This window comes from Pseudophryne corroboree, chromosome 10 (assembly GCF_028390025.1).
Source record: "Pseudophryne corroboree isolate aPseCor3 chromosome 10, aPseCor3.hap2, whole genome shotgun sequence".
Lineage (NCBI taxonomy): Eukaryota > Metazoa > Chordata > Amphibia > Anura > Myobatrachidae > Pseudophryne > Pseudophryne corroboree.
In genome coordinates, this window is record NC_086453.1 from 178638804 (window position 1) to 178651717 (window position 12914).

General features: G+C 49.1%; 1 protein-coding gene across 2 annotated transcripts in view; it reads left to right on the forward strand.

Moving 5' to 3' along the window:
- The window catches only part of CDC42 (cell division cycle 42), a 208867-nt gene that overhangs the window by 102824 nt on the left and 93129 nt on the right, over nt 1-12914 (forward strand). For both annotated transcript variants that reach the window (XM_063942959.1, XM_063942958.1), the window contains exon 2: nt 1558-1711. In XM_063942959.1, coding sequence (XP_063799029.1) covers nt 1607-1711 — 105 coding nt within the window. In that variant the 5' untranslated portion in view covers nt 1558-1606. The remainder of the gene's footprint in view (nt 1-1557; nt 1712-12914) is intronic.

Below are 12914 nucleotides of genomic sequence, written 5' to 3' on the forward strand. Positions count from 1 at the left end.
CAGGAAGAAAGAGGGAATTTTTCAGTGAAAGTGTCGTCAGGGAGAGAAAGTGTATGTAGGGGATAGAACAGCAGAGGTCTCTGAGGGCGGGCACTTCCCAGCATTAGGCCCTGCCACCTAAATACCCACGAATCATGGCACTGTGAGACGGCCAGGTATCCCCTCCCCACGGAGGGTTTATGCTATAGGCGGCTGCGTTCTTGGGGGCAGTGGGGTGTGAAAGGGAGCTACAGCATTGCGTTCTGTGTCTTAGGGCAAGAGGAACAGTGTGCTCTTTAAGCAGCCTGGACCCCATAACAGCTGCAGCCCCTGCACCAACGGTAGTTACACCACTGCGCCCAAACAGTTGTCACTATTCAATTGTGTTTGGGTGTCCCTGCACATCATGCATGTCGCACCAAAACAGACTGGGTTTAGCAGTCTAAAATGGCTAAACCCGTCTAAACTCCCTGCTTTGGGTATCCAAACTCCCGTTTGGACTCCCAAAGTGCCCTGTTTGAACACATTTTTTTTTTCTTTCTTGCACCTCAGGAGGCAGTGAGAAAGTGTCACCCACTGCTGCTGGGCGCCCAATAGGCAGAACAATTTAATTGCTGCTGCTGGGCGCCCTCTAGTGGCGGCCGCAGAGAAAACCATTCAATCGGACCCATTGTGCTCAATATTAGTCATTAAAAGTTTATACAGGAACTGGCAGAGTTCTGTCAATTTAGCCCATAGGTTTAAAGCAGCAATAATGCTTTGTGGAGACCTTCTATCTTTATGCAAGCTTCTATATTATGAGGATGTGGAAATGTTCAATTAGCAGATTCATTGTATATAGTACTGTACACATCTCGGCAAGCTTCTTTGGAGTACTCTTATAGTTCTGGTTTTATTGTCTGTGATGTGAGGGCAAATTATTTGTGTAAGCAGGAAACGTAGAAGTCATTGCAGCATAGAATTATACTGTGAATGTCACACATCCCTGTTCTTTGGATAAGTTTGTGCACACAATTACTTTGCCTCCTATTTCACATCTAGTGATGGGAAGAGGGTTGGTTCTATATCGGAGGGGCTGAAGGGACCTTGTGACGTATTGAGGGGAGGAGCTACGTCACCAGGGGGAGGAGCTACGGGCGAACAGGGTACCCGAAAAGTTCGCTCGCCACGCTTCGGGCACGGTGGCTCGCTTCGCTCACCACCTAATTACTAAAGGTAATAGTTGGTGGCGTGGATAGTAGAGGAACTATCCCGCTGGCCTAGCTCCTCCCCCTTGCGTCATAACTCCTCCCCCTTACGGAAAAGGTCCCTTAGCCCACTTGATTCTAGCATCTACCATGGGAAGAGACCTCCAGTACAAACAGCAATGTAGAGAATTTATATCGGGTTACCAATTAAATATTAGACAATGTATTTTATCTGCTTTTCATGTAACTAAAAACAATAATAGTTACTATACAGGCTGACTCAGTTTAATTTCTCGTTATGTTTTCTGTTTCATTTAAAATACCTTTTAGCATTCATATAGTTTTTGTTACATTGTAGGTTTTGTTGATAATGTATGTTTGTTTTCTGCAGGTCTGCATTAATCCAGCTTTGCGGACACTGACGACACAAGATAGCAGCCATGCAGACAATTAAGTGTGTGGTCGTTGGGGATGGTGCTGTTGGTAAAACATGTCTCTTAATTTCATATACAACAAACAAGTTCCCATCAGAGTATGTCCCAACTGTAAGTACAGTGCCATAACCTATGTACATCTGTCACGTGCCACGGTTCTAAAATTGGGGGGGGGGGGGGGCCTCAACAGAGGTATGGTTTCTAATGAAGCTGTAGGAGTGCAAGTCTTGCTTTATCTTCTGGAGAGCTGCATGAAATATTATTTTAATATGGCAAACATTGTTTTTGAACAGTAATTGCCAGTATTGATCAAGCCAGTTAAGATACTATTTTGCTTCTATAAAAGCTGCTACTAAAATTCAGTTCTGTATCTAAAGAACGTTCGACTTTAAGACACTTGACCTAAACATAAGATCAGTTTTGTTTCTTTTTTGTTTTGTTTTTCTGTCTAATTTTCCTGTCAGTCATGTAAGCACCTGCACTGAGATTTGTAACAGAACTGTTACTGGTATTGCGCAGCATAGAAAAGTTGTAGAAATATTAACATATATGAAGAGTTTAGGTCTGTTAAATCTGTGTGATGTGCCTAACAAACATCCTGAAGTGTTTGCCTGAGCATTTATTTCACTATTATGGTAGGCAATACATTACAAGTTTTCCTATTCACCTCTTTGGGATGCGAGAAAAAACTTTGCACTGTCGATGGCCATTACGAAACGGCACTTTGCCTAGAATTGTGTTGGCCACTTTGTTTTTATATTGAATAAAATTGCATTTGCATTGTAACAGCCCTTTAAGAGATAATAGTAATTATGAATTTGGAGCAGAGTAATTTCTCTGACGTCCTAAGTGGATGCTGGGGACTCCGTCAGGACCATGGGGAATAGCGGCTCCGCAGGAGACAGGGCACAAAAGTAAAAGCTTTAGGATCAGGTGGTGTGCACTGGCTCCTCCCCCCATGACCCTCCTCCAAGCCTCAGTTAGGTTAAGTTAGGTTTTTGTGCCCGGTCGAGAAGGGTGCAATCTAGGTGGCTCTCCTAAAGAGCTGCTTAGAGTAAAAGTTTTATTAGGTTTTTTATTTTCAATGAGTCCTGCTGGCAACAGGCTCACTGCAACGAGGGACTTAAAGGAGAAGAAGTGAACTCACCTGCGTGCAGGATGGATTGGCTTCTTAAGCTACTGGACACTAGCTCCAGAGGGACGATCACAGGTACAGCCTGGATGGGTCACCGGAGCCGCGCCGCCGACCCCCTTGCAGATGCTTAAGTGAGAAGAGGTCCAGAAATCGGCGGCTGAAGACTTCTCAGTCTTCATGAGGTAGCGCACAGCACTGCAGCTGTGCGCCATTGCTCTCAGCACACTTCACACCAACGGTCACTGAGGGTGCAGGGCGCTGGGGGGGGCGCCCTGGGCAGCAATGAAAGTACCTATACTGGCTAAAAATACATCACATATAGCCTCTGGGGCTATATGGATGTATTTAACCCCTGCCAGGTTGTCAGAAAAACGGGAGAAGAAGCCCACCGAAAAGGGGGCGGGGCCTATTCTCCTCAGCACACAGCGCCATTTTCCCTCACAGAACTGCTGGTGGGAAGGCTCCCAGGCTCTCCCCTGCACTGCACTACAGAAACAGGGTTAAAACAGAGAGGGGGGGCACTTATTTGGCGATATGATTATATATTAAGATGCTATAAGGGAAAACACTTATATAAAGGTTGTCCCTGTATAATTATAGCGTTTTGGTGTGTGCTGGCAAACTCTCCCTCTGTCTCCCCAAAGGGCTAGTGGGTCCTGTCCTCTATCAGAGCATTCCCTGTGTGTGTGCTGTGTGTCGGTACGTGTGTGTCGACATGTATGAGGACGATGTTGGTGAGGAGGCGGAGCAATTGCCTGTAATGGTGATGTCACTCTCTAGGGAGTCGACACCGGAATGGATGGCTTATTTAGGGAATTACGTGATAATGTCAACACGCTGCAAGGTCGGTTGACGACATGAGACGGCCGGCAAACAAATTAGTACCTGTCCAGGTGTCTCAAACACCGTCAGGGGCTTTGAAACGCCCATTTACCTCAGTCGGTCGACACAGACACGGACACTGACTCCAGTGTCGACGGTGAAGAAACAAACGTATTTCTCTGACGTCCTAGTGGATGCTGGGACTCCGTCAGGACCATGGGGAATAGCGGCTCCGCAGGAGACAGGGCACAAAATTTAAAAGTTTGACCACTAGGTGGTGTGTACTGGCTCCTCCCCCTATGACCCTCCTCCAAGCCTCAGTTAGGTTTTTGTGCCCGTCCGAGCAGGGTGCAATCTAGGTGGCTCTCCTAAAGAGCTGCTTAGAAAAAGTTTGTTAGGTTTTTTATTTTCAGTGAGTCCTGCTGGCAACAGGCTCACTGCAACGAGGGACTTAGGGGAGAAGAAGTGAACTCACCTGCGTGCAGGATGGATTTGCTTCTTAGGCTACTGGACACTAGCTCCAGAGGGACGATCACAGGTACAGCCTGGATGGGTCACCGGAGCCGCGCCGCCGACCCCCTTGCAGATGCCGAATAGAGAAGAGGTCCAGAAACCGGCGGCAGAAGACGTCTGTCTTCATGAGGTAGCGCACAGCACTGCAGCTGTGCGCCATTGCTCTCCGCACACTTCACACCAGCGGTCACTGAGGGTGCAGGGCGCTGGGGGGGGCGCCCTGGGCAGCAATGTAATATACCTATTCTGGCTAAAATATATCACATATAGCCCCTGGGGCTATATGGATGTATTTAACCCCTGCCAGGTTCCAAAAAAACCGGGAGAAGAAGCCCGCCGAAAAGGGGGCGGGGCCTATTCTCCTCAGCACACAGCGCCATTTTCCTGCCCAGCTCCGCTGCGAGGAAGGCTCCCAGGACTCTCCCCTGCACTGCACTACAGAAACAGGGTAAAAACAGAGAGGGGGGGCACTTATTGGCGATATTTATAATATTTGAGCTGCTATAAAGGGAACACACTTATTAAGGTTGTCCCTATATATATTTATAGCGCTTGGGTGTGTGCTGGCAAACTCTCCCTCTGTCTCCCCAAAGGGCTAGTGGGGTCCTGTCTTCTATCAGAGCATTCCGTGTGTGTCTGCTGTGTGTCGGTACGTGTGTGTCGACATGTATGAGGACGATGTTGGCGTGGAGGCGGAGCAATTGCCTGTAATGGTGATGTCACCCCCTAGGGAGTCGACACCAGAATGGATGGCTTTGTTTATGGAATTACGGGATAGTGTCAGCACGCTACAAAAGTCGGTTGACGACATGAGACAGCCGGCAAACCAGTTAGTACCTGTCCAGACGTCTCAGACACCGTCAGGGGCTGTAAAACGCCCTTTACCTCAGTCGGTCGACACAGACCCAGACACTGACACTGAATCCAGGGTCGACGGTGAAGAAACAAACGTATTTTCCAGTAGGGCCACACGTTATATGATCACGGCAATGAAGGAGGCTTTGCATATCTCTGATACTGCAAGTACCACAAAAAGGGGTATTATGTGGGGTGTGAAAAAACTACCGATAGATTTTCCTGAATCAGAGGAACTGAATGAAGTGTGTGATGAAGCGTGGGTTACCCCAGATAGAAAACTGCTAATTTCAAAGAAGTTATTGGCATTATACCCTTTCCCGCCAGAGGTTAGGGCGCGCTGGGAAACACCTCCTAGGGTGGATAAGGCGCTCACACGCTTATCAAAGCAAGTGGCGTTACCGTCTCCTGATACGGCCGCCCTCAAGGATCCAGCTGATAGGAGGCTGGAGAATACATTAAAAAGTATATACACACATACGGGTGTTATACTGAGACCAGCAATCGCCTCAGCCTGGATGTGCAGTGCTGGCGTGGCTTGGTTGGAGTCACTGTCTGAAAATATTGATACCCTGGATAGGGACAGTATTTTACTGACTATAGAGCAGTTAAAGGATGCATTTCTTTATATGCGAGATGCACAGAGAGATATTTGCACTCTGGCATCAAGAGTAAGTGCGATGTCCATATCTGCCAGAAGAAGTTTATGGACGCGCCAGTGGTCAGGTGATGCGGATTCCAAACGACATATGGAAGTATTGCCGTATAAGGGGGAGGAATTATTTGGGGTCGGTCTATCGGATCTGGTGGCCACGGCAACGGCCGGAAAATCCACCTTTTTACCCCAGGTCACCTCCCAGCAGAAAAAGCCGCAGGCTTTTCAGCCGCAGTCCTTTCGTTCCTATAAGAACAAACGAGCAAAAGGACATTCCTATTTGCCCCGAGGCAAAGGAAAGGGTAAGAGACTGCAACAAGCAGCTCCTTCCCAGGAGCAGAAGCCCTCCCCGGCTTCTACAAAGGCGTCAGCATGACGCTGGGACCTTACAAGCAGACTCAGGGGCGGTGGGGGGTCGCCTCAAACATTTCAGCGCACAGTGGGCTCACTCGCAGGTGGACCCCTGGATCCTGCAGGTAGTATCTCAGGGTTACAGGTTGGAATTCGAGAAGTCCCCTCCTCGCCGTTTCCTAAAGTCTGCTTTGCCAACGTCTCCCTCCGACAGGGCGACGGTATTGGAGGCCATTCACAAGCTGTATTCTCAGCAGGTGATAGTCAAGGTACCCCTCCTACAACAGGGACAGGGGTATTACTCCGCGCTATTTGTGGTACCGAAGCCGGACGGCTCGGTAAGACCGACCCAAGGGTACCTCAGGTTCGTGGTCCAAAACTGTCATTATCAGTTTCAGACGCTGCCGTTTGGATTGTCCACGGCACCCCGGGTCTTTACCAAGGTAATGGCCGAAATGATGATCCTTCTTCGAAGAGAAGGCGTCTTAATTATCCCTTACTTGGACGATCTCCTGATAAGGGCAAGATCCAGAGAACAGCTGGAGGTCGGAGTAGCACTAACCCAAGTAGTGCTCCAACAACACGGGTGGATTCTGAATTTTCCAAAATCCCAACTGATCCCGACGACACGTCTGTTGTTCCTAGGGATGATTCTGGACACTGTTCAGAAAAAGGTATATCTTCCGGAGGAGAAAGCCAGGGAGTTATCCGATCTAGTCAGGAACCTCCTAAAACCAGGAAAAGTATCTGTGCATCAATGCACAAGAGTCCTGGGAAAAATGGTAGCTTCTTACGAAGCGATTCCATTCGGCAGATTCCATGCACGAACTTTTCAGTGGGATCTGCTGGACAAATGGTCCGGATCGCATCTGCAGATGCATCAGCGGATAAAATTGTCCACAAGGACAAGAGTGTCTCTGCTATGGTGGTTGCAGAGTGCTCATCTGTTAGAGGGCCGCAGATTCGGCATACAGAACTGGGTCCTAGTGACCACGGATGCCAGCCTGAGAGGCTGGGGAGCGGTCACACAGGGAAGAAACTTCCAGGGCGTGTGGTCAAGCCTGGAGACGTCTCTTCACATAAATATACTGGAGCTAAGAGCAATCTACAATGCTCTAAGCCTGGCAAAACCTCTGCTTCAGGGTCAGCCGGTGTTGATTCAGTCGGACAACATCACGGCACGTAAACAGACAGGGCGGCACAAGAAGCAGGAGGGCAATGGCAGAAGCTGCAAGGATTCTCAGCTGGGCAGAAAATCATGTGTTAGCACTGTCAGCTGTGTTCATCCCGGGAGTGGACAACTGGGAAGCAGACTTCCTCAGCAGACACGATCTGCACCCGGGAGAGTGGGGACTTCATCCAGAAGTCTTCCACATGATTGTGGTCCATTGGGAAAGACCAATGGTGGACATGATGGCGTCCCGCCTCAACAAAAAACTGGACAGGTATTGCGCCAGGTCAAGAGACCCTCAGGCAATAGCTGTAGACGCTCTGGTAACACCATGGGTGTACCAGTCAGTGTATGTGTTTCCTCCTCTGCCTCTCATACCAAAAGTACTGAGAATTATACGGCAAAGGGGAGTAAGAACGATACTCGTGGCTCCGGATTGGCCAAGAAGAACTTGGTACCCGGAACTTCAGGAGATGCTCACGGAAGATCCGTGGCCTCTACCTCTAAGACGGGACCTGCTTCAGCAGGGACCGTGTCTATTCCAAGACTTACCGCGGCTGCGTTTGACGGCATGGCGGTTGAACGCCGAATCCTAAGGGAAAAAGGCATTCCGGAAGAGGTCATCCCTACCCTGGTAAAAGCCAGGAAGGAGGTGACTGCACAACATTATCACCGCATTTGGAGAAAATATGTTGCGTGGTGTGAGGCCAGGAAGGCCCCGACGGAGGCATTTCAACTGGGTCGATTCCTACATTTCCTGCAAACAGGATTGTCTATGGGCCTCAAATTAGGGTCCATTAAGGTTCAAATTTCGGCCCTGTCGATTTTCTTCCAGAAAGAATTGGCTTCAGTTCCTGAAGTCCAGACTTTTGTAAAAGGAGTACTACATATACAGCCCCCGGTTGTGCCCCCAGTGGCACCGTGGGATCTTAATGTAGTTTTGGATTTTCTCAAATCCCATTGGTTTGAGCCACTCAAATCGGTGGATTTGAAATATCTTACATGGAAAGTAACCATGCTGCTGGCCCTGGCTTCAGCCAGGAGAGTGTCAGAATTGGCGGCTTTATCGTATAAAAGCCCATATCTGATTTTCCATTCGGACAGGGCAGAACTGCGGACGCGTCCTCACTTTCTGCCTAAGGTGGTTTCAGCGTTTCACCTGAACCAGCCTATTGTGGTGCCTGCGGCTACTAGCGATTTGGAGGATTCCAAGTTGCTGGACGTTGTCAGAGCATTGAAAATATATTTTTCAAGGACGGCTGGAGTCAGAAAATCTGACTCGCTGTTTATACTGTATGCACCCAACAAGCTGGGTGCTCCTGCTTCTAAGCAGACGATTGCTCGTTGGATTTGTAGCACAATTCAACTTGCACATTCTGTGGCAGGCCTGCCACAGCCTAAATCTGTCAAGGCCCATTCCACAAGGAAGGTGGGCTCATCTTGGGCGGCTGCCCGAGGGGTCTTGGCATTACAACTCTGCCGAGCAGCTACGTGGTCAGGGGAGAACACGTTTGTAAAATTCTACAAATTTGATACCCTGGCTAAGGAGGACCTGGAGTTCTCTCATTCGGTGCTGCAGAGTCATCCACACTCTCCCGCCCGTTTGGGAGCTTTGGTATAATCCCCATGGTCCTGACGGAGTCCCAGCATCCACTAGGACGTCAGAGAAAATAAGATTTTACTTACCGATAAATCTATTTCTCGTAGTCCGTAGTGGATGCTGGGCGCCCATCCTAAGTGCGGATTGTCTGCAATACTTGTACATAGTTATTGTTACAAAAAAATCGGGTTGTTATTGTTGTGAGCCGTCTGTTCAGAGGCTCCTACGTTTGTCATACTGTTAACTGGGTTCAGATCACAAGTTGTACGGTGTGATTGGTGTGGCTGGTATGAGTCTTACCCGGGATTCAAAATCCTTCCTTATTGTGTACGCTCGTCCGGGCACAGTATCCTAACTGAGGCTTGGAGGAGGGTCATAGGGGGAGGAGCCAGTACACACCACCTAGTGGTCAAACTTTTAAATTTTGTGCCCTGTCTCCTGCGGAGCCGCTATTCCCCATGGTCCTGACGGAGTCCCAGCATCCACTACGGACTACGAGAAATAGATTTATCGGTAAGTAAAATCTTATTTTTCCTTTAGGGCCACACGTTACATGTTAAGGGCAATGAAGGAGGTGTTACATATTTCTGATACTACAAGTACCACTAAAAAGGGTATTATGTGGGGTGTGAAAAAACTACCTGTAGTTTTTCCTGAATCAGATAAATTAAATGAAGTGTGTGATGATGCGTGGGTTTCCCCCGATAGAAAATTATTGGCGGTATACCTTTTCCCGCCAGAAGTTAGGGCGCGTTGGGAAACACCCCTTAGGGTGGATAAGGCGCTCACACGCTTATCACAAGTGGCGTTACCGTCTCCAGATACGGCCGCCCTCAAGGAGCCAGCTGATAGGAGGCTGGAAAATATCCTAAAAAGTATATACACACATACTGGTGTTATACTGCGACCAGCGATCGCCTCAGCCTGGATGTGCAGCGCTGGGGTGGCTTGGTCGGATTCCCTGACTGAAAATATTGATACCCTTGACAGGGACAGTATTTTATTGACTATAGAGCATTTAAAGGATGCATTTCTATATATGCGAGATGCACAGAGGGATATTTGCACTCTGGCATCAAGAGTAAGTGCGATGTCCATATCTGCCAGAAGATGTTTATGGACACGATAGTGGTCAGGTGATGCAGATTCCAAACGGCACATGGAAGTATTGCCGTATAAAGGGGAGGAGTTATTTGGGGTCGGTCCATCGGACCTGGTGGCCACGGCAACAGCTGGAAAATCCACCTTTTTTACCCCAAGTCACATCTCAGCAGAAAAAGACACCGTCTTTTCAGCCTCAGTCCTTTCGTCCCCATAAGGGCAAGCGGGCAAAAGGCCAGTCATATCTGCCCAGGGATAGAGGAAAGGGAAGAAGACTGCAGCAGGCAGCCCATTCCCAGGAACAGAAGCCCTCCACCGCTTCTACCAAGTCCTCAGCATGACGCTGGGGCCGTACAAGCGGACTCAGGTGCGGTGGGGGGTCGTCTCAAGAGTTTCAGCACGCAGTGGGCTCACTCGCAAGTGGACCCCTGGAGACTACAAGTAGTATCCCAGGGGTACAGATTGGAAATTCGAGACGTCTCCCCCTCGCAGGTTCCTGAAGTCTGCTTTACCAACGTCTCCCTCCGACAGGGAGGCAGTATTGGAAACAATTCACAAGCTGTATTCCCAGCAGGTGATAATCAAAGTACCCCTCCTACAACAAGGAAAGGGGTATTATTCCACACTATATTGTGGTACTGAAGCCAGACGGCTCGGTGAGACCTATTCTAAATCTGAAATATTTGAACACTTACATACAAAGGTTCAAATCAAGATGGAGTCACTCAGAGCAGTGATAGCGAACCAGGAAGAAGGGGACTATATGGTGTCCCTGGACATCAGGGATGCTTACCTCCATGTCCCAATTTGCCCTTCTCACCAAGGGTACCTCAGGTTCGTGGTACAGAACTGTCACTATCAGTTTCAGACGCTGCCGTTTGGATTGTCCTCGGCACCCCGGGTCTTTACCAAGGTAATGGCCGAAATGATGATTCTTCTTCAAAGAAAATGGACGATCTCCTGATAAGGGCAAGGTCCAGAGAACAGTTGGAGGTCGGAGTAGCACTATCTCAAGTAGTTCTACGACAGCACGGGTGGATTCTAAATATTCCAAAATCGCAGCTGTTTCCGACGACACGTCTACTGTTCCTAGGGATGATTCTGGACACAGTCCAGAAAAGGGTGTTTCTCCCGGAGAAGAAAGCCAGGGAGTTATCCGAGCTAGTCAGGAACCTCCTAAAACCAGAAAAAGTGTCAGTGCATCATTGCACAAGGGTCCTGGGAAAAATGGTGGCTTCTTACGAAGCGATTCCATTCGGCAGATTTCACGCAAGAACTTTTCAGTGGGATCTGCTGGAAAAATGGTCCGGATCGCATCTTCAGATGCATCAGCGGATAACCCTGTCTCCAAGGACAAGGGTGTTTCTTCTGCGGTGGCTGCAGAGTGCTCATCTATTAAAGGGCCGCAGATTCGGCATTCAGGACTGGGTCCTGGTGACCACGGATGCCAGCCTGAGAGGCTGGGGAGCAGTCACACATGGAAAAAATTTCCAGGGAGTGTGATATAGTCTGGAGACTTCTCTCCACATAAATATACTGGAGCTAAGGGCAATTTACAATGCCCTAAGCTTAGCAAGACCTCTGCTTCAAGGTCAGCCGGTATTGATCCAGTGGGACAACATCACGGCAGTCGCCCACGTAAACAGACAGGGCGGCACAAGAAGCAGGAGGGCAATGGCAGAAACTGCAAGGATTCTTCGCTGGGCGGAAAATCATGTGATAACACTGTCAGCAGTGTTCATTCCGGGAGTGGACGACTGGGAAGCAGACTTCCTCAGCAGGCACGACCTCCACCCAGGAGAGTGGGGACTTCATCGGGAAGTCTTCCACATGATTGTGAACCGTTGGGAAAGACCAAAGGTGGACATGATGGCGTACCGCCTGAACAAAAAACTGGACAAGTATTGCGCCAGGTCAAGAGACCCTCAGGCAATAGCTGTGGACGTTCTGGTAACACCGTGGGTGTACCAGTCGGTGTATGTGTTCCCTCCTCTGCTTCTCATACCCAAGGTACTGAGAATTATAAGACGTAGAGGAGTAAGAACTATACTCGTGGCTCCGGATTGGCCAAGAAGGACTTGGTACCCGGAACTTCAAGAAATGCTCACAGAGGACTCATGGCCTCTGCCGTTAAGAAGGGACTTGCTTCAGCAAGTACCATGTCTGTTCCAAGACTTACCGCGGCTGCGTTTGACGGCATGGCGGTGGAACGCCGGATCCTAAGGGAAAAAGGCATTCCGGAAGAGGTCATTCCTACCCTGGTCAAAGCCAGGAAGGAGGTGACCGCACAACATTATCACCACATGTGGCGAAAATATGTTGCGTGGTGTGAGGCCAGGAAGGCCCCACGAAGAAATTTCAACTCGGTCGATTCCTGCATTTCCTGAAAACAGGAGTGTCTATGGGCCTCAAATTGGGGTCCATTAAGGTTCAAATTTCGGCCCTGTCAATTTTCTTCCAGAAAAAATTGGCTTCGGTTCCTGAAGTCCAGAAGTTTGTCAAGGGAGTACTGCATATACAACCCCCTTTTGTGCCTCCAGTGTTACTGTGGGATCTCAACGTAGTTCTGGGATTCCTCAAATCACATTGGTTTAAACCGCTCAAATCTGTGGATTTGAAATATCTCACATGGAAAGTGACCATGCTGTTGGCCCTGGCCTCGGCCAGGCGAGTGTCAGAATTGGCGGCTTTGTCTCGCAAAGCCCATATCTGATTGTCCATTCGGACAGGGCAGAGCTGCGGACTCGTCCCCAGTTTCTCCCTAAGGTGGTGTCAGCGTTTCACCTGCACCAGCTTATTGTGGTACCTGCGGCTACTAGGGACTTGGAGGACTCCAAGTTGCTAGATGTTGTCAGGGCCCTGAAAATATAGGTTTCCAGGACGGCTGGAGTCAGGAAAACTGACTTGCTGTTATCCTGTAGGCACCCAAAAAACTGGGTGCTCTTGCTTCTAAGCAGACGATTGCTAGTTGGATGTGTAGTACAATTCAGCTTGCACATTCTGTGGCAGGCCTGCCACAGCCAAAATATGTAAATGCCCATTCCACAAGGAAGGGGGCTCATCTTGGGCGGCTGCCCGAGGGGTCTCGGCTTTACAACTTTGCCGAGCTGC